Here is a 20,277-nt window from a genome sequence, read left to right on the forward strand (position 1 = left end):
GTGCAGGTGAGGGTGCCTTGCAGGAGCCTGCATTCCCCTCGGCGGAGTCTGGCATTGATGCCAGCTTCTGATTTACTTAGAAGCAAACAGTCACTCCGTAGGCACCGTGCAGCCTTCCTAAGTATCAGCAGCGGACCCCTCGGCCAAAGGGTCCCCAAGAGGCGAGAGGGTTCCGGGGTGTATTGTGCTTGCAGAGCCGGGAGACTCCAGCTTCGGGAACTTCTACCAGCGTCTCCCCATGCCGCTGTACTAGGACAAAGAAGGAACTAACATGTTCGGACAGCCACCAGCATCTGCCCACATTGCGGTGCTGAGACAGGAAGAACTAACGTGTTGAGGCTGCTGCTGGCTTTTCCCCACGTCGCCCTGCTGGGACAGAGAAGGAACCAACGCGTTCGGGCCTCAGCAGACAGCAGACTCCCGCCCCCCATGGGGGGCTCTGAACACCCTTTGGGCTTGTTTTACTGGCGGACTCAGCCCCTTCCCTTTCCCTCAGGTCTTAGCCCCGAGGCCTCAGCTGGAGTCGGGTCTGACGGGGATCCAGCATCAGGACAGCTGAGCGTGTAGCCCACTTGCACACGACAGTCAGGAATGTTGCGTGTAGATCCGCATGCCAAACCCAAGACCGGGAGCGGCGTCTCCTGCACGCAGGGCATTTGTCACGGGCAGTGATGCCGGAAACCAGGTCTCTTGCTAGCAGTCCCGAAGGGGACGGGAGAGAGCGCAGTCAGAGACATAAAGGCGACAAGCCCTCCACACACTTGTGTTCCCGCCCCAGGGCCCGGGTCGGGCTCCTTGCCGTCGCCGGCACACTCCAGGGCCCACGCAAGTGGAGGCCTGTCCCTGCTCCGGTCCCGTTGATTAACGCCGTCTTTCCCCTCCTCCCGTCTCTCTCCCCAGGTCTGCTGCAGCTCCTCCCACTTTCCCACAAGCAGAACAGGAGCCAAGTCAAAGCGTCCTATGATGTGTAGAGAGATCGCGAGCTGTGCGCGGGCACAGAACGGTGGCAGGCGTGGCGGACCCGGACCCGAGCAGCTGGAGGGCAGCCTGCCGCCGTAGACCCCGCCTCACTCGCCAGTCTCAGAGGTTCCCACGCCGCTGGCTTCCGGCTGCCGTCCTTCGGGCCTGGAAAGCACGGGAGAGGTGAAGGGGACTGCAGGATGGCCGGTGACCGCCCGCGCCCCCCCGTGCATCCTGGGGCTCTGGGCGCCCTGGCAGACCTCGCTCACTCGCTGGCCTCAGACCACGGTCGGGGAACCGGGGCAACGCGGCATGGCGCACAGTCCCGCCTCACACTTTTCAAAGTCTATATTATTGAATAAAAGGTTTTGAAAGAATCGTGTGGGGAGTTTTCCATCGGGAAGGGGCCGTTCATGGAGACTCGCCACAGTTCCAGGTTCATGCCAGGTGTGAGCTGATAAGAGCCTGCCGCTGAGCAGGTGGCCCCCGGCGCAGATGAAGCACGGGGTGGGGGCAGAAGGGTGACGGGGGCAGAGCCACGGACAGGTCCAGCTGACTCGGGAGCCGGGGACACCTGGTTCTGCCTTGAACTGCCACTGCCGGCCTCCCTTGATCCCCTCCTCCCAACCGCTGTTGGGAGGGTCTCCCCGTGCCTTAGGTGCCAGATAAGTAAATACCACCTGCAATTCCGGCAGATGCCTTCTCCGCTCTGGAATTATCCTGTTTCTCCCTCTGCCTTTCATCCCACCTCCCACGCTGTTCCTGCACCACCCCCTGGAGTGGGGGGAGGTTACTTTTTGTTTTTTGTTTGTTTTGTTTCTGAGCTTACTTCCAGCTCTGTGCTTAGGGAGCACTCCCGTGGTGCTCAGGAACCATATACGGTGCCAGGGATGGAACCCGGGTCAGTCTCATGTAAGGCGAGGGTCTTACCCACTCTACTGGCCCCGAGAGAGCAATCACAGCCAGGAGGTAGCGTTGGGTCTGTCGTCCCAAGGCAGAGAAGAGGTTGGGGGTCTTGGGACTAGACCTGACAGGAAACGTGGCCTGCTTAGATAGGAGAGAGCGTCACAGAACAACAACCTCCTAAAAGGCCCATTTTTAGGAAAAGAACCTTGGCTAGCTCCCTGGGCCCTCTCCCCGAGGCGCGTTGCCCAGCCTGGCCCCACCAGGGCCTGACCTTTCCCCTGTCTGTGGGCTGCAGAAGTGAAGGGCGGATCCCATGCCCAGGCAGCTGCATGGGGCACCCACTCATTCCTCACAAAGGTCCCTGAGTCCAAACAACTGTCTTTACTGCTCCTGAACCGTCAGGACTATGGAGATTGTGGGAATCGCAGCAAAGAAGTTTAGGGCTTCAGCAGCGCCCCAGTGCCTTTGAACCGCCTTTCATCCTCCCGAGTGCCAGGGAGCTGAGACTGTTAGCCCCAGCACAGCTTGTCAGGGCCTACAGGGTGCTACGGGATTGGGTGGACGTGGCACTTGCCAGCTTTCCGTGTCCAGTATCTCATAAGTCCCTCCTTTTTGTGTGTGTGTGTGCCAACTTGATGATGCTTGGAGTGTACTCCTGGCTCTGTGCTCAGGAATCACTCCTAACGGTGCTCAGAAGATCATCATGGGTGCCAGGGAGCAAGCCCCGGTCAGTCATGTGCAAGGCAAGTGCCCTCCCCACTGCAGTATCACTCCTGCCCCAAGGTCACTCCTGGCAGTGTTCAGGGTGCCTGTGTACTCCTGGCCCTGTGCTCAGAAATCACTCCTGGTGGGGCTTAGGGGACCACTCGGGCTGCTGGGGATTGAAGCCAGGCCAGCCGCGTGCAAGGCAAGCGCCCTCCCCACTGTAATGTTTCCCCCACCTTCCTCGTGAGCACTTTTTAACTCAAGAGTCTGCAGGGTGATGTTAGTCTCCCACGTCCCTGGGATGGTGTCCCGGCCCTTCATTACCATGAAGCTCCTGCGGCCCATGGTCTGTCTGTCTGTCTGTCTGTCTGTCCAGCAGCCCTTCCATACAACGCGCTTCGGGGAGAGGGCCCAGGGAGCTAGCCAAGGTTCTTTTCCTAAAAACGGGCCTTTGGGGGTTGTTGTTCTGTGACGCTCTCTCCTATCTAAGCAGGCCACGTTTCCTGTCAGGTCTAGTCCCAAGACCCCCAACCTCTTCTCTGCCTTGGGACGACAGACAGACCCAACGCTACCTCCTGGCTGTGATTGCTCTCGGGGCCAGAAACTAGTAGAGTGGGTAAGACCCTCGCCTTGCATGAGACTGACCCAGGTTCCATCCCTGGCACCGTATATGGTTCCTGAGCAACACGGGAGTGCTCCCTAAGCACAGTTGTCCTGGTATTGGTGTGTTTTCCCTGCGGGGCTCTTTCGTATGGATGAGCGATCTTGATACCACGCTGACTTTGCCCTCTGCTTTTCCTTCTGAACCCAGTGGCCTTTCAGCTTCCTCCTGGAGAGTCTTATTTTCCAGACCTTCCTTTATCCAAACCCCAGGCTTATCAGAGACGCTCAGTTCCGGGTGGAAGAGAACGTGATTGTAGAAAGAGAAAAGGAAGTTCTCTCAGAGGTGATTCTGGCCTTGAGAGACAGGAAGCTGGGACCTTCCATCTGAAGTGCATGTACAGTGTCCTGGGAGCTCGGAGCCATTGCCTCATCCTTCGGTAGGCCTGCTGGGGATTCGGACATTAAATAACAGTTGGTTGTTCCTGGTCATCAAAGTGATAGATGATCACGGTAAAAGGAATTCTAATGTTGGGGCTGGAGCAATAGCACAGCGGGTTTGCCTTGCACGTGGCCAACCTGGGTTCGATTCCCAGCATCCCATATGGGCCCCTGAGCACCGCCAGGAGTAATTCCTGAGTGCAAAGCCAGGAGTAACCCCTGTGCATTGCCAGGTGTGACCCCAAAAGCAAAAAAAAAAAAAATTCTAATGTGGGCTGGAGAGATGGTACAGTGGCCAACCTGGGTTCGATTCCTGGTTTCCTATATGGTCCCCCAATGACTGCCAGGAGTGACTTCTGAGTGCAGAGCCAGGAATAATCCCTGAGAACTGCCCAGTGTGGCCCCAAAACAAAACAACCCCTCCAATTCTTATGTTATCTGAAATAATGAAGGTGTTCCCCAATTATGTACACACCATATACAAATGTCCTCCCTTGGTAAAATCTGCCAGAGACAAGGTTAGTTTTTCCCTAACCTTGTCCTTTACAATGAGTTTTATTTTTATGAACATGAAATTCAGAAAACATATTCTGCTGATAACTGACGGTCCCATGGATGGATCCACAGCCTTTCCAAGTCGGGTCTGATCCTTTATGTCACAGACCAGAGTAGAAACAATCCTTTACTAACTAACTGACTGGGCCTTGCACACACAGCATGAGCTCCAGCCAGTTCAACACTTTCCCTGATCCCAGAGGTTTCTTAGGAGCTGAAGCGGACTTACTTGCCCTACACCTCTGCATATTTTGACCCTTACCTAACGTGGAGAGATCTATTCAAAGTCAGGACTATTGATGCCTTTGTGGCCAGAGGTTCAGGGTGGGGCCCAGGGCTGCTTGCTGCTGCTTGTAGGGGTTCACAAGACCACACAGTGTTCACAATTGCTTCCATTCCTTAGGCTCTTCTACCGCCTTTCGTGGCCTGATTTGGAACAAGTGAGTTCCTGGTCTCATTACTCTGTAATCACCTGACCTGCCTCATTAGCTACTGCCACTGCTCCCTTTGTTATTTTTATTATAGCTATTGTAACACTAGGGGCTAGGGACCACTTGCCTTGCATGTGGCCAACTCTGGTTCGATCCCCAGCATCACAGATGGTTCCCTGACCACTGTCAGGAGTGATAATGAGCAGAGAACCAGTAGTATCATCTTGTGATCCCGGCATCAAACCAGGAGTAGCAGCCCCTGAGCATCACCAGATGCGGCTCCAAAACAAAACACAAAGTCCATGAATAAACTTCGAACCTTGCAAAGGAGGAGGATGATTACGTTTTTCAAGTTCTAGGTGCCAGATTGGTAACATTTCCCGTATGAAACAACTGAAGAGAAATTTACAAATGAGTAAAGTGGTCTACAGTCTTCAAATCATCCTATACACCAGTGACCCTTTGGCACAGGTAGTTAGTGTTCAGTACTGGTTAGCCTGCTCTTTCCGTTCTCAAGCATCTCTTGGGTATTTTTACAGGACGCCAGGTAAAGCACCTGCTAGCCCATCCACCTTCCGGTCGTCACGTCACTGGCCCCGCCCCGTCCACGTTGCCATGACACCACTCACATTTCAACAACATTCTATAATCCGTCTCCTTCCGCCTTTTGCCCGCTCGGGGCCGACGACGGGCGGGGAAAATAGTCCCTTGACAACTGAGGTCTTTGCGCCAGAAGGCGGAACTAGGGCGGGGTCAGGGGGCGGAAGGAGCCGGAAGTCGGTGCGAGCTGTGCTGGGATTGGACCCCGAGTTCCCCGGGGGCGGGCCCCCGCGGGCGGAGGGATCCCTCGAAAGCGGCAGGCGAGCCGCCGCCAGCCTTTAAGACGGGGGAGCGCGGCGCGGGCGGCGGTTGCTGTGGTTTCCGTGTGGGTTTGCTGGAGTTCTCCTGGGCGCTGAAGCGCAGGGACGTGGCGTCCGGCCTCCTGCGCCAGCTGTCATTCGTGGCGGACCGCGGGGTCACGAGCCCCGGCGTCCCTTCCTCAGACCCCGGTTCCGGGCTTCCGCCTTCCCCGCGTGGCGCCCGCGTCGGGCCGGCGGCGGCGCGGCGGCCGGGGAGCAGCAGCAGCAGGCCGCGGGCGAGATGTTCAAGAACACGTTCCAGAGCGGCTTCCTCTCCATCCTCTACAGCATCGGCAGCAAGCCCTTGCAGATCTGGGACAAGAAGGTGAGCGGCGGCCGCCCGCTCCCTCCAGCCCCTGCGTCCCCGGGAGCCGCGCCTTCCCTTCTCCGTGGCGGGAGCGCTCTTTGCCCGCGTCCTCGCCCGAAATACGGGGCTTTTTTTTTTTTTAATTTTTTATTTTTTTTGCCCCTCTGAAAGTGCCCTGTGCAGTTTCCCCCCGAGTTCGGTGCCAGGCGCGGTGCGGGGCACTGGACACAGGGCCTTTGTCCCGGGCACTCGGGCCCGGGCCCAGACTCGTTGCGTGTGTGCGCGCCGCCCCCTGTGCGCTCCGACCAGGGAAAGTGCAGAATGGGGGGGGGGGACACGCTTGGGTCGCGGTCGGGGTCGGAGGCCCCGCGCGCGCCCCCAACCTCCTCCCGTGCCAGACCCCAGGAGAGGGTGCCCGGTTGCATTTGCCCGGAGGGGTGAGGGGCATTAGGTACCCAGGGCCGCGGGCATCCAGCTGACTTGGATTGGCTCGAGTGTTACTTAGCAGCTTGATACTTTGTTTCTAGCGCTCATTTGCAGGGGCCGCGCGCCCCCTCTTTTTTTGTTGCTGTTTTAATTTATTTCCGTTTGAGAGCTGTTTTCCCGCGCCCTCTCTGGTTTGAAAAGGAGGGTGGGCATTCTGATTGGGGGGGCTCGGGGGAAAGGGGAGCAGGAAGGAAAGTGAGGGCGCTCCTTAAGCGAGAGTGGGGAGAGAGGTGTGCAATGGTGTTTTTTGGAGAAATGGGTGTAGAATAATCTAAATAAGCAGTTTGTACGTTAGGAGAGCCGCACTTTGGGAGTCTGTCTGCTAGCATCTCCCCTTAACCACTGAAGAGGACCCGGGGACTCAGATCGGGGGAGAGATGGGCAACTTTCTCCCCAACTCTCCCAGGGGGCTTGAGCGTTTGCAGAACGGGTCCGAGGGTGGTGTGTTCAGAATGTCATTTGTTTGCTTTTGGGTCACACCCAGAGATGCTCAGGGGTTACTCCTGGCTGTGCGATCAGAGATCTCCTGGTGGGCTCCGGGGACTATATGGGATGCTGGGGATCATCCTGGGTTGGCCACATGCCAGGCAAATGCCCTCCCCACTGTACCTTTGCTCCGGTCCCTCCAAAGTCATTCTTCCTTTACTTTTTATTTATTTATTTTTTTGCTTTTTGGGTCACACCCCGTGATGCGCAGGGGTTTCTCCTGGCTCTGCACTCAGGAATTACCCCTGGTGGTGCTCAGGGGACCATATGGAATGCTGGGAATCGAACCCCGGGTCAGCCGCGTGCAAGGCAAACGCCCTCCCCGCTGTGCTATTGCTCCAGCCCCAGCAGCCCCTCATTCTTTTTTTTTTTTTTTTTTGCTTTTTGGGTCACACCCAGTGATGCTCAGGGGTTACTCCTGGCTTTGCACTCAGGAATTACTCCTCGCAGTGCTTGGGGGACCATATGGGATGCCGGGGATCGAACCCGGGTCGGCCGCGTGCAAGGCAAACGCCCTACCCGCTGTGCTATCGCTCCGGCCCCAGCCCCTCATTCTTAATGACAGTTCCGTGTGGAGCGGCTCTCCTCCTTCACAGTGATTCTGTCCACAAGCTCCAGGCAAAGGCCAAGAGGCTTGGCTTGGTCCTGGGCTGCCCAGAGGCCTGAGGAGCGTGGCCTTGACGCTGTTGAACTTGGAGGCTGCATTGTAGCAGAAATGTCTGCATTAGGCAGTGAAATAGAGACTGCACCTCGCCCCGGTTTGCTGGGCAGGTGGGAGAGTTCCCCAAGGTGGAGGCGCGGCAGGTGGAGGTGTCAGTGCTGTCGGTGCCCACCCTCCGTGCTCGCTGCTCTGTGTGTGCCTGGGTTTGGGAGGAGTCAACATGTTTACACACAGAATATGCCAGCAGGGTAACTATGGTTCTCCGTGTCCCTTAACAACGCCACGAGAGGTTGGCTGGACCATGATGACATCTAAGCACCTGTGAAAACATGCGTGGAGCAACCTATGGGTGCCGAGACGAAACGAAACACATCTAGGGCAACCTTCATCTGGAGCAGAATCCTCGTCCCGGAAGGCTCTTCTTATTTAGACTAGACTAAAGATGGGTTTGTGGAATGGAGGAAAAGGTCAAGTTTGGGGCAAGGGCCATACGGTTTGCTGTATGTGTGCCTTTTCTCAGCTGGGTCAGAAGGTCCTTAGAAAGTGTTGGGAATCCAGTCCAGTTGGGAATCCGGTGGGGAATTGATATACTTCAAAGATTTAGGGATCCACAGCTAAGCGGCTGGCTATGTGTAGACTTGGGACATGTCTTTCGAAAAGGACAAAGTGTCTTTGAAGATACTTCCCCTGCTCCCAGGGGATAAGAACAGAATTAGTGGCGGGGAGGGATATGTCCTATCTTGTCCTATCTATCTAGACATGGCTTTGGGGCCATCTGGTGCCAAAAAATTGAACCCCAGCCTCCTTCCTGCAGAGCATTAGCTCAGAGGCTGTGCTGTCTGTTCAGCCTCTTTCATTATTATTTTGACTTTGCAAAATTGCATTAGTCTCCTTCCTAAGCTTAAGGAAAGAAGTTCTGTGATTTGTTTTCTGTGGAAAATGAATCTTGGCTGAATTAGGTCTGGCTTCTGCTTAGGCTCTGTGTCTCCTTAAGAATCTGAGTGAATGCCATCCTCGCAAAAGTAGTGACCGCAGATTCTGTTTTCACGAGCATGGCTTGTCATGTTTGTGCAGTTGCTTGACTCTGTTGGGCGTCTGCAGCCCCTCTCTCCCGTTTCATCTTTCAGGTACCAAGAATCGCTGTTTCCTTGGGGGCTTTAAGTCAGGTCTCCTGTGGGGTGACTCACACCATATGGCAGTCTCTTGTTGCCTGTGCGGTGCCCACCAGTCTGCGGAGTCTTACCTGGAAATCCCAATGCGCCGGTGTCGTCAGATGCCTGAGCGTGTCCTGGGGCCTGTGCTGTGTGACGCTGGGAAAGGACTTTGCTGTAGGAACACTAGCTGTGGCTTAGGGCTGGGAAGATTCACTGAAGGATTTGCTTAAGAGTCAGTGAGCGGGGCTGGAGTGATAGCACAGTGGGGAGGGCGTTTGCCTTGCACGCGGCTGACCCGGGTTCGATTCCCAGCATCCCATATGGTCCCCCAGCACCGCCAGAAATGATTCCTGAGTGTAAAGCCAGGAATAACCTGAGCATCGCTGGGTGTGACCCAAAAAGCAAAAAAAAAAAAAAAGAGTCAATGAGCATATAACCAAGTCGAGAGTTCAGGTACCTAAGGTTGGGGCTACAGGAAGAGCAGACTTGGGAAGTTCGAATAATTCCGTTATTGCCCTTGCCCAGTCCAGAAGCCCATAGGTGTGCCTCGTTTCCAGGCCTCGCCTCCCCTCCCCTCCTCTCCTTTCTTCTCCTCTTCTTTCTCTCTCTCGCTCTTCCTCTCTCTCTCTCTCTCTCTCTCTCTCTCTCTCTCTCTCTCTTACTCTCTCCCCCTCTTCTCTCCCCTTTTCCCTCTCTCCCTTTCTCCTTCCTCTCTCTCTCCCTCCCTCCCTTCCTCTCTCCCCCTCTTTCTCTCTCCTCTTCTTCCTCTCTCCCCCTCTTCCTCTCTCCCCCCTTCTCCCTCTCTCCCTTTCTCCCTCCAGAGAAATTCCTTGATCCACATCAGGCTAATCTGATTTGCAGTTCATTTCTTTAAGGTTAGTATTTCTGGCTGGGCTGTAATCTTCCTAAAAGAAACCTTCATAATATTCATACCAATAATTTAGGAGAAGTGCTCCCTTCTGGGAACAGCAAATACTGTATTTATTAAAGGACTCGTGCTTAGCATAAATAACACTTCTAGTTTATAAACAAAACATTAAAAGTTCCTATTCCCACTTGGCCTGTGTGAAACATGTCCCTTCCAGCCTTTACTGGTAATGTCCTAAAAATCTAGAAGATGACAGTGTTAATTTATGCAAATTTCTCTTTCTTTTCTCTCACCTTGATTTTCTTTCAGTGACTGCTCTTCCCAAGGAAGCTTTTTTTTTTTTTTCTTTTTTGGGTCACACCCGGCGATGCACAGGGGTTACTCCTGGCTTTGCACTCAGGAATTATTCCTGGCGGTGCTCAGGGGACTATATGGGATGCTGGGATTTGAACCCGGGTCGGCCGCTTGCAAGGCAAATGCTCTAGCCGCTGTGCTATCGCTCCAGCCCCAAGAAGCTTTTTTTTTTATGGTGGTTTTTGTTGAAGCATTATAGAATCCCTGTTTTTAATTTAAACAATGAACGAAAATCTTTCTCCAGAAGAAAAAACTCCCACATCTTTTTAATTAGGAAACCATGTCGGTACATATTAAACTGATAGTTTCCACCTGCAAAAATCCAGTTTACTTGGACATAAATATAGCAAAGCTGTGTTTTCAGACTTAATTGGGTCAGTGAGTCTGATGATTGTTGGATGAAGGCGTGGGCCTTAGTTACCGTTGACCTTCGAGGCCCGGTTAGGAAGAGACTGGTCAGCTGTCATCAGGCGGCGCTTCCCTTAGCCAAGGGCCTTCCTGGTGTTTGCCTCGAGCCAGGGCTGCTGACTGGGGAGTCCGGGCGGGAGAGACGCCTCTGACCCACCACGAGGCTGACTCGAGGGCCGCTATGCCCCAGGCTCCCCACAGAGGGCGCCCTCGGCCTGGTGGTTGGCCAGCCGGCAGCAGAAACTTGCCTGCTGCAAGGGACAGCCCTGAGGGCTTCATGTAAGCAGGACGCGTGTCATGAGAGTAGGGTGCCAGATGGCCTAGGGCTCAGCTGTCTCCCAGGAGAGGTGGGTGGGGCCCCGGAAATGAGAGGTGGGGGAGGGAATGGATACCGCGTGTGTTCTTTTTAAAGCTCTCCCAGAAATACATAAAGCCTGGGCCAGACCCTCGTCCCAGGAGCCTTTTCCTCCCTCAATTTCAGCCTCTTCCTACGCTGAAAAACAGTTCAGTGTTCTTTCTGAATTGCTCCAGCAGTCGTGAGACTCTGGAAGGGCGACTGCAAAAAGCATTTGGAGCTCCCTGAAAACTGATCTCGTCTCTCATTGCCTGGGGAGAGAAGGGAGCTCATGAAAGTAGAAGAAATAAAATTGATTTGACTTGTGTGTGTGGGGGGGGAGAGAACTTTTAAAAGAATTAACAAATAAAATAATTGTCACTTTCTTTTTCTTTTTTGGAGTCACACCTGGCAGTGCTTAGGGGTTACTCCTGGCTCTGCACTCAGGAATCACCCCTGGTGGTGCTTGGGGGACCCTATGGGATGCTGGCAATCAAACCTGGGTCAGCCACGTGCAAGGCAAACGCCCTCCCCGCTGTGCTATCGCTCCAGCCCCTAGAGAAAGGTCTTGGGAGGTTTTCCGACCATTAAGCACTCGTGTGCTGCTTCATTGCACACCTATCCTACCCCACTTTTTTCCTCTCAGTGGTTTTGTATTTGTTGCCCTTGGAAGTTCACAGAGGAGAAAAGTAGTCATTCACTTAAAAATTAGTTTGAGGCCAGGAGCGATAGTACAGTGACGCAGCTGACCCGGGTTTGATCCCTGGCATCCCATATGGTCCTCCGAGCACCTCCAGGAGTAATTCCTGAGCATGGAGGCAGGAGTGACCCTTGAGCATTGCCCGGTGTGACACCTCCCCCGCAAATAACACTATTTGATTTCAAAGCTCTGGCAACTTGTGATACGGGGGTATTTGTGCTTTTCGTTATTGTGGACAGAATTTTCTCCTTGGGCAGTGCTCTGTTTAGCTCGTCTCAATGCTGAGGTTAAAATGCTGAGAGGGCCCAGGGACAGCCTGCAGGCCTGAGGCTGGTGCGGCCTGGGGATCAGTGCCCTGCCCCCCCACATACCGGAGGGCATGCTCCGCTCTTTGGGACCGCCAGCTCCACGCCGAAAGGCACCGTCTCCGCTCCGCCCACACAGCCAAGGCATGTGTCCTGTGTAGAGTGCACCGCTTCCTGTCACAGCCACTGCACAACATAGGGAAGGGGGAGGGAAGGAGAGTCTGGAAAGAAAACAACCTGAGATGCTGTGGACATGCCCTGGAAAACATTTCCCTTTCCGCCATTTCCAGCAGGAACCTCTTGCTTTAAGCAAACGTTAATCGTTTAAGAGTTAATTTGTGAGTATGTGTGATCTAGTGTTGCTTTTGTTTTTTTTTGGGGGGGGGGGTTGTAATTTTTTGGTTTATTTGTTAGCTTTTGGATCACCCCCAGTGTTGCTCAGGGCTTACTCCTGGCTCGGGGCTCAGGGGTCTCCTGGCCATGCTCCAGGGACCATATGTGGTTCCGGGGATGGAACTTGGGTTGGGTGCGTGTAAGACAAACGCTCTGCCTGCGGTACTGTCCGCTCTGGTATCGCCCTTGAGAGTAATCTCCCCTTAGAAAATGATTGTGAGGCCCGCCGAGAGTTGTCCGACCTCGGGGTTCGGAGGCCTGGGCATCCCCACATCTGTTCTCGCCGTCGCTGTGTATGGCCTATGGCACGTGGTCCATGGGCTTGGCGGGCCGAGAGGCTGCGGGAAACCTGCAGCTGGGCAGGAGGCCCGTTTCTGAGCACTTCCTCCCGTGACGTGCCGCAGGCCTTCCTGGAGCTGAGTTGAGGGGGTCTCCTTGTTGACTCTGGAATGAGAGACTTTGGGGGTCTAACATTTGAGGTCGTGCCTTCGGACAGAGTGGGCAACCGTACCTGTTGCCTCTTGGCTATAGTCCTTGAGTTAATTACTTGGTCTTTCCTTGTGACCGTGTTTGATTGTTGTACTAGGTACCGTGTGAAGAAAGCATGAAGTCACATGATGCAGACTAACTAGTGGTACGTTACGAATTGCTGTTGCTTCCTCTTAGGGTACTTGTAGCGCTTATCTAGGTGACTGTATTGCATTACCTGGAAATAACTTGTTGCCTGATTCCTCCTGCCCTGAGAGCTTGCCTGCTTTCGCACAGCAGCTGTGGACCAGCCCGTAGACAAAGGATATTGCCGCTCTGGTCGGGGAATGAGGTGGGCAGTGCTGGCATGTGCTCTTAAGCCCCTTGGAAAGAAGCCCAGAATTCAGAGCAGGAGGGCATCGGGTGTTGCCAGCTCTGGTTGGGAAGCGTGGGTCTGGAGACCCTAAGAACCGCTCCACTGGCGAGGTCACCCGCCCCGCGTCCTACCAGGAGTGCCCTCGGAGGCACCGAGGGACGGTGCACGGGAAATTTTCAGCAGTTTTCAAGCTCCCTGCCTCCTCAGCTTTGCGACCTACCCCGGGATCTTGGGCTTCCTAAACAGTCTGTGGTGGGTAGGTTATCTGGGATTTTTTTTTTTTTTTAATCCTCCTCGAACTTGTTTAACTATGCCAGCTCTTGGGGCGAAAGATTTCAGAAATCAGCAAATATTTGAAGGCTTAGTTTATGCCTAGCACAGTACTAAGCATTGTGGAAGGGACAAACGGGGCCTCACACTGGTTCCCTACTGTGAGGCAGAGCTCCTTTGAGGAGACAAGACCCACTTGGTCGTGTGGGAAGAAAAGGGGCCATGGTATCAGACGTCACGGGGAGCAGCGAGCACACGAGGATGGATGCCTGAGTGCAGAGACAGATGCCGCTTAGTGACATCTCTGCTGGGCGCCCTCACCCACTCTCCCCGACACGGGGAAAGCCAGGTGACCTGCCAAGCAGGACGGCAGTGCAGTGTTTGCCCTCAGGAAAGGACCATACTTGTCCTTCCCATCCCTCTGGTTCGAACCCCGTCCACCATTTCCAAGTGTTCATACTTCCGTTCCGATAGTATAGCCCCGCCCCAGAAGTGCCCCCGTGTCGCTGCTCTCTGCATTAAGACGCTTAAGAATCCAATGCTGGGAGAGATTTGCTCTCTTTGTTGCGGGGTTTTGGGGGCTTTGCTTTGGTTTTGGCTTTGGGGCTACAATCGAAGGTGCTCAGGGGTTACTCCTGGCTTTGCATGCAGGGATCACTCCTGCAATGCTCAGGGACTGTATGGGACGCTGGGGATCGAACCCAGGCAGCCATGTGAAAGGCCAGTGTCTAACCCGCCACACTATCTCTCAGGCCTTCCTAAATGTTTTGAAAGAAAAAACCGCATATTGCCTTGATTCCTGGGGGCCAGGGCCGGGCCAGTGACGGAGGGCCTGCCCTGTGTGCCCAAGGCCAGCCTCAGCCTGCCCTCGTGCCTGGGAGTATATTGGGTAGATCTCGGGGCGAGTTCCCCGATCTCAGCCACGTGTGTGAGAATTAGTTAAGCGTGTGAGCACTGAGCCCCAGCGTGTGTACCACAGTAAAATGAAGTGTGTGACTTGTGACTGTTGATACCAAGTGTATGACTCCTGGTCATCACAGAAAGAACACAAAGGAAAGGAAAGGGGAAATTAAAAATCACACACACACACTTATACACACATACATTGTTTTCAAAAAAGAATGTTGACTCTTGCATCATGGACCTCACACATATGTAGGATGAATGTTGTATTATGTCGTCTGGGCTGTAGAAGCCAGATTAAGCCAGAGAAGAGACGTCAGTACGAGCTAGAAATGCTAGCCGAGTCTGCACGGTGGCCCGTTGGGCTGGATTCCTACATGAAGCTTGGGGGCAGCATAAGGAAGCGTTCGAGGGACTCGGGCTTTCAGGCCTCCTCCTCCTTCCTCAGCGGCCCGCAGCACTGCCTCCCTGCGTTGTGTGTGTGTTGCCTGGGGCTCGGGGTGGTCACACCCAGCAGTGCTCAGGGGCTGCCTCTGCCTTGGAGTGCCCCGTAGCACGCAGTGCCCCCGCTGAACCTGACCTGCCGCTGGCACAGCCCGTGCTGCAGCGTGAAGGCTGAGCTGGCGTGAGCGGCGGGAAGCCTGCTTGCTCTCCCGCGTCCGCCGTGGGCGCTGGCATTTGCGCTCGGTGTCGGGGGCCACAGCTGCAGAGTGCGACAGTCTGGGCTCTCGGGCCCAGTGGGAGAGTGTGTCCGGGTGTCTGTCTACAGCACGCGCTGCGTAGCCACGCTGCATCTGATTTGAGTTGTCCCAGGAAGAAACTTTCTGATGCACACATCACCAGATCATTTGCAGTTCCATCCTGGGCGATTAGCTTCATCGTACCCTGTCTGACTTCTGTGCTAGACCCTGGGCTTTTCCTTAAGTGGCCCCTTAGGGAAAGGGACCTTCGAAATCTCAAAATTATTGCCAAAAATTTCAATACTAATCAATTTAATTTTTTTCCTTAAAGGTACGGAATGGCCACATCAAAAGAATCACTGATAATGACATCCAGTCGTTGGTGTTAGAGATTGAAGGGACCAATGTCAGGTAGGTCGCCACACTGTTCTCCCACAGGGAGGCAGGTGTCTCGGAGAGGCGGGGCCAGAGTTAGTCTACAGCGCAGTGACCCTGGGAGTTAGAGCTTCCTTCATCCCCAGGCCTCCATTTCCTGCCCAAAAAATGGGTTGTTGGGAAGATTAAATAGGTGAATGTGTCCAAAGCACTTAGAACCTGCTTGGCACGTAACGCTATGTTATGTTGGACGTCTCGGGGAACCTTACGTGGTGCTGGGGATCAGACCTGGGTTGGCGGGCGGCGTGCAAGGCAAACAACCTGCCCGCTGTGCTGTCGCTCCGGCCACGGTCCGACTTTGCTTTTCATATATTTTACTGGTCTGGTCCTGTGTTGAGCTCTAAATTTAGGGTCTTGAGACTGGAGAATAGCACAGCAGGTAGGGCTCTTGCCTTGCATGTGGCCAACCCAGGTTCAATCCCCGGAACCCTGTAGGATCCCCCAAGCACTACAAGGAGTGATCCCTGAGCAGAGAGCCAGGAGTAAGGCCTGAGCACAGCCGGGTATGGCCCAAAAACCAAAGCAAACAAACAAAAAAATAGGATGTTGTAGAATCCAGAATTTTTTTTTAAGTATCAGCTGACTTAAGAGTTGAGGGGTCACTGGATGATTTATCTGTATCTTTCAAATTTGCCTTCAGTTTTCTTTTTCTGTTGTTTCGGATTTTTTTATTTTGGTTTTGGGCCATACTTGGTGATGCTCAGGGGTTACTCCTGGCTCTGCACTCAGGAATTACTCCTGGCCATGTTCAGGGCACCATATTGGATGCCAGGGATCGAACCCAGGTTGGCTGAATGCAAGGCCAGCACCCTACCCGCTGTACTATCTCTCCATTCGCCCTCCACCCCCCAACTCATTTTCTTGGATTCTGTGTTATTTTTGTGCCCAAAGGAAACGACAAGAGTGGTGTTTATTGGCCTTTCCTCTCTTGACAGTACCACATATATCACGTGTCCTGCAGACCCAAAGAAGACACTGGGCATTAAACTTCCCTTCCTGGTCATGATTATCAAAAACTTGAAAAAATATTTTACTTTTGAAGTACAGGTAAGCTTGTACCTGTGAGTGTGTAAGCTCTTGGCTATCCCCAAGAAGTCCTGCTGATTTACAAAGGAAAAGTGGCCCTACAAAGTGTCTCACCCTTTTGTATGTGTTCTTTCCTGTGGCTGTTACATGCTTGGAGCAGTCCTGGTTACTATGTTGTACATTTAGTACTAGAAGTAATGCCAGGGCTTTGTTGATTTATTTTGTTTTTCAGGGGTGGGGGGTGGGGGAACAGAGCAGGTTGGCACCTTGAATTTGGGGCCATACCCAGCAGGGCTCAAGGTCTGCTTCTTGCTCTGCACTCAGAGAATCCCATGGGGAGTGACCTTGGGTCAGTCGCATGCAAGAACTGTCTTCCTTGCTGTGCTCTTTCTCCAGCCCCTGCATGTCCGGTTGTAGAAGAAATAGCACATAGAAAATCTAATCAGCAATCACAAGCTTTTAACACTTAAGGGCTAGAGCAGTGTCCTCTGGAGAGAAACTGTTGGATTCTGGCTTTTGTTGTTCTTATTCTAGAATTTTTGCTTTTTTTGTTTGTTTTTGTTTTGTTTTGATGTGACTGGGGTCCACACCCAGCAGTGCTCAGGGATTACTTCTAGTGGTGCTTACGGGGCGGGGCCGTATGGGATTCCAGGGGTCAAACTGGGTGCACAGCAGGCACCCTACCTGTACTATTTGTGGCCCAGACTTTCACTTTTCCAGAGGGAAGAAAGTTCATGAAATCATTCTGTGGTCTGCGTGCCTGCACGGTGTGTCATGTGCCTAGGGCAGCTGGTGTTGTCTTGGCAACAAACAGATAAACTGGCTGCTTCCGGGCCATCTGCAGCCCGTGCGGCCTGTGTCGGGTCTGTGTGCTCCCCCCGGGTCTCGGCCTTGGGAACGAGGCTGTGGGAGCTCAGCCCTGCTCTTACGCCTGTGTGCCGCTTCCGAGCCCGAGTGCAGGTGGCTCTGCCCTGTGCCCTGCAGGTGCTGGATGACAAGAACGTGCGCCGGCGGTTCCGGGCCAGCAACTACCAGAGCACCACGCGCGTGAAGCCCTTCATCTGCACCATGCCCATGCGCCTGGACGACGGCTGGAACCAGATCCAGTTCAACCTGTCGGACTTCACGCGGCGGGCTTACGGCACGAATTACATCGAGACCCTCAGGGTGCAGGTGCGGGGACCCCCGCTGGGAGGGGGGTGTTTCTCATTCTGGCACAGGCTGGCAGGCAGCCCGCGGGACAGAACAGTGGAGGGCTCTGCTTGAGAGCAGGATTCTGAGTCACCGTCCAGGGCCCTTTGACCTCCAGGAGCCCCCAGACAAGATGCTGTAGAACGGAGCAGTACAATTCCCAGAGCCTGCCAGGGACATGGGGCTTCAGCAGCACGTCCAGGGGGGCTCTGGGGGATCCTGGACAGTCGTTTCGGCCTCTCAGAGCCAGTGTTGCATCCGCAGATCCACGCTAACTGCCGGATCCGACGGGTTTACTTCTCAGACAGACTCTATTCAGAGGACGAGCTGCCAGCAGAGTTCAAACTCTATCTCCCAGTTCAGAACAAGGCGAAGGTGAGGCGGCTTCCTCAGGGCCGGCAGGGTGGGGGCGGGAGGGGCAGCCCTGAGCCGCTTTCCCTCAACACAGTGACCACTTCTCCTTGCCCCGTCGGTCTGGAACCAGGAATGAGCCAGTGAATTGTTCTGTTCCTGCTCTTTCCGCCTTCATGAGGGGCCCCAGCCCCCGGTCTCCCTCGGGAGTGCCAGCGTTCGCTCCCCGGAGCCGCCTCTGGCCCAGGTCACCCTCAGCCCATTATCTAAGGCCTCTGGCACGGCGGCAAATGCTCCGGGCCCGTCTGCTGGCGTGTCCCCACTGTGGCACAGAGGGAGGCTCAGGGACACCGGCCATCTCAGTTCTCAGGGCTCAGAGTAATGCCTCTTTCCTGTTGTTTTCCTTCCAGCAATAACTGAACCGCGACTCAAGGGATAGACCCTGGATGTGACTCTTAGTTTAAAAGGAAACTGTCTGGAGGACAATGCAAAAACCAAATATTTATATTTGCTCACTGTGCTATGGCTCTTTTATCTACAACGTGGTGTCCCTCGTGGCGGATGCCGGTCACAGTGCACTGTGCGTCCAGCGGGGGACTGCCGTCCCCCTCTAGGTGACCGCCGGGGTTCATCTTGCCGCCCGCCCCGAGAGGTGCGAGGCCCATCCACGATCCTGCAGATCTCAGGATCTCCCACAGGCAATTTCAGACCAATATTTCTTTCTATGGTTCTTTGTTTTCTATATTCTCTAAGTATATGTATGTGCTGTGTGATACTCATGATCCAGAAATGAATAAAATGTTCTATTCTTGGTTTGTACATTGCTCTCAGTCTGTGTCTTTTCAGTCGTGGTTTGCAAATCCTGGCCTCACACGTACTAGCTCAGGCACTCTGCCTCGGAACCACGCCCAGTTTGTGTAGGTGTTTTTTTTTGGGGGTGGGGGGTGGGGGGTGCCATATTCAGCGATGCTCAGGACCCACTCTTGGCTCTGTGCTCAAGGATCATTCGAGCACTCAAGGACCACTCTGCCATAGGGAGTGCCGGGGATCGAACCTGAGTCAGCCGTGTGCCGGGTACATGCCCCACCTGCTGTACTATCACTCCGTGGAGCCCCTTGTCTGTTTTGTTTTTCTAAACCATACCTGTGTGTGCTGTTCCGCTTCAGCCAGCCGCCGGGCCCCCAGGGTTTCTCTCCTCTTTCCCACTGGGTTTGGCAGGAAGCCTCCTGCGGTGCTGGGACTCCTGGGGATCACTGCATCGCCAGGCCCGCAGTTTGCTCCTTGGGCCTGGTGGGGGGGAGGGCTGGTGTCCAGAAGTGCTCAGGGGGCCAGACAGGGCTAGAGATCTAGCGGTGGGCTCCACGCACACAAGGCAGAGCGCTCCTGCCCTTGGAGCCACTTCTAATGATATTTCTCTCCTTGGCGACACGAAAAGGAACCTTCAAAAAACACTGGATGCGCTCATTCATAGCTTGCAGTGAGCACTTACGGAGCAAAACCAGTCCAGAGGTATCGATCTGGAACAAATTCCAAGACAAACTAAAAGGAAAAACACACGAGCAGTGTCTGGCCATAGCAGCACCTGGCTCTTGGGGCCTGAGCGAAATCTGAGACAAGTCTTAGTCCAGATTGCTCGTAAGCACTTTAGGAAGGAACTGCATTGTATAGCCAGCACCTCCAGGGACCTCAGCGTCGGAACTGACCCCCATTTCCCTCCTTGCCACCAGATGAAATACTTGCCTTGAGCTAAGTACAGAGAGGAAAGACCGTTTCTCTGAACACTAGGATCGCTCATGAGAGACCTTGAAGCCGTCCTCCGCTTGGCCTAGCCGCACTCTAGGCAGACACTGGGCTGGGGCAGGACAAGCTGGACAGGCTGCAGTGAACCTCCTGTGGCTGCAGCTCTGGAACATTCTGCAGGGGCCAGTTAGGGGGCAGACAGGAGCATATGGAGGTGAAGCTAGAACTGGAAGGCACACAGGCCAGTACTGAGCACCACCTGGGGAGAACATCTGTGTGTCATTGCTGTACCTGTTACTGTACGGTCTTTGAAAGGCCGCACTTCTGTTTAAGCTACAAGGTGCCTTCTCTCTCCCTCTCTCTCTCCCTCTCCCTCTCTCCCTCCCTCTCTCTCTCCCTCCCTCTCTCCCTCTCTCTCTCTCTCTCTCTCTCTCTCCCTCTCTCTCTCTCTCCCTCCCTCCCTCTCTCTCTCTCTCTCTCTCTCTCTCTCTCTCTCTCTCTCCCTCTCTCTCTCTCTCTCTCTCTCTCTCTCTCTCTCTCTCTCTCTCTCCCTCTCGCCCCTTACAAGGTTGTACTAATAAAAACATTCAGAGTTGGAGAGGAGCCTTCTAGACGCCCTGCCCAGGCCTGTTGTTGGGTGGGGTTGGGTTCCAGTGGGGACACTGGACACTGGCTGCTGGGGGCCAGGTCCAGTCCACATGGCGCTGATTTGGTCAGAACTCCTGGGTCTTCGAGGAAGCTATGCGCTGGGGAGGGCAAGAAGGGGCCCCACGGCTCCCTTAGTCCCTTAGCGTGACTCGGGGACTCCTTGGTCATTCCGTGCCCGACACTTGGGCGGGCTGGGTCACGACGACATTTCCCCTCCCCTTCCTCTTCCTGCGGAG

At 54.4% G+C, this 20,277-nt stretch overlaps 2 protein-coding genes across 2 annotated transcripts in view; both read left to right on the top strand.

Annotated features, from left to right (window-relative positions):
• CSNK2A2 (casein kinase 2 alpha 2) overlaps nt 1–1,331 on the top strand; it is a 40,565-nt gene extending 39,234 nt beyond the window's left edge. The window contains exon 12 of the mRNA XM_055145467.1: nt 901–1,331. The gene's annotated coding sequence lies outside the window, so the exon portion shown is untranslated. The remainder of the gene's footprint in view (nt 1–900) is intronic.
• Nucleotides 1,332–5,431: 4,100 nt separating this feature from the next.
• Nucleotides 5,432–18,472, top strand: CFAP20 (cilia and flagella associated protein 20). The gene is made up of 6 exons (XM_004600634.2): nt 5,432–5,822; nt 14,982–15,061; nt 16,021–16,132; nt 17,096–17,284; nt 17,567–17,677; nt 18,064–18,472. The coding sequence occupies exons 1-6, from the start codon at nt 5,739–5,741 to the stop codon at nt 18,067–18,069; spliced, it is 582 nt and encodes a 193-aa protein (XP_004600691.1). The 5' UTR covers nt 5,432–5,738; the 3' UTR covers nt 18,070–18,472.
• The last annotated feature ends 1,805 nt before the right edge of the window (nt 18,473–20,277 follow it).

This window comes from Sorex araneus, chromosome 8, assembly GCF_027595985.1.
Source record: "Sorex araneus isolate mSorAra2 chromosome 8, mSorAra2.pri, whole genome shotgun sequence".
In the NCBI taxonomy this organism is placed as follows: Eukaryota; Metazoa; Chordata; class Mammalia; order Eulipotyphla; family Soricidae; genus Sorex; species Sorex araneus.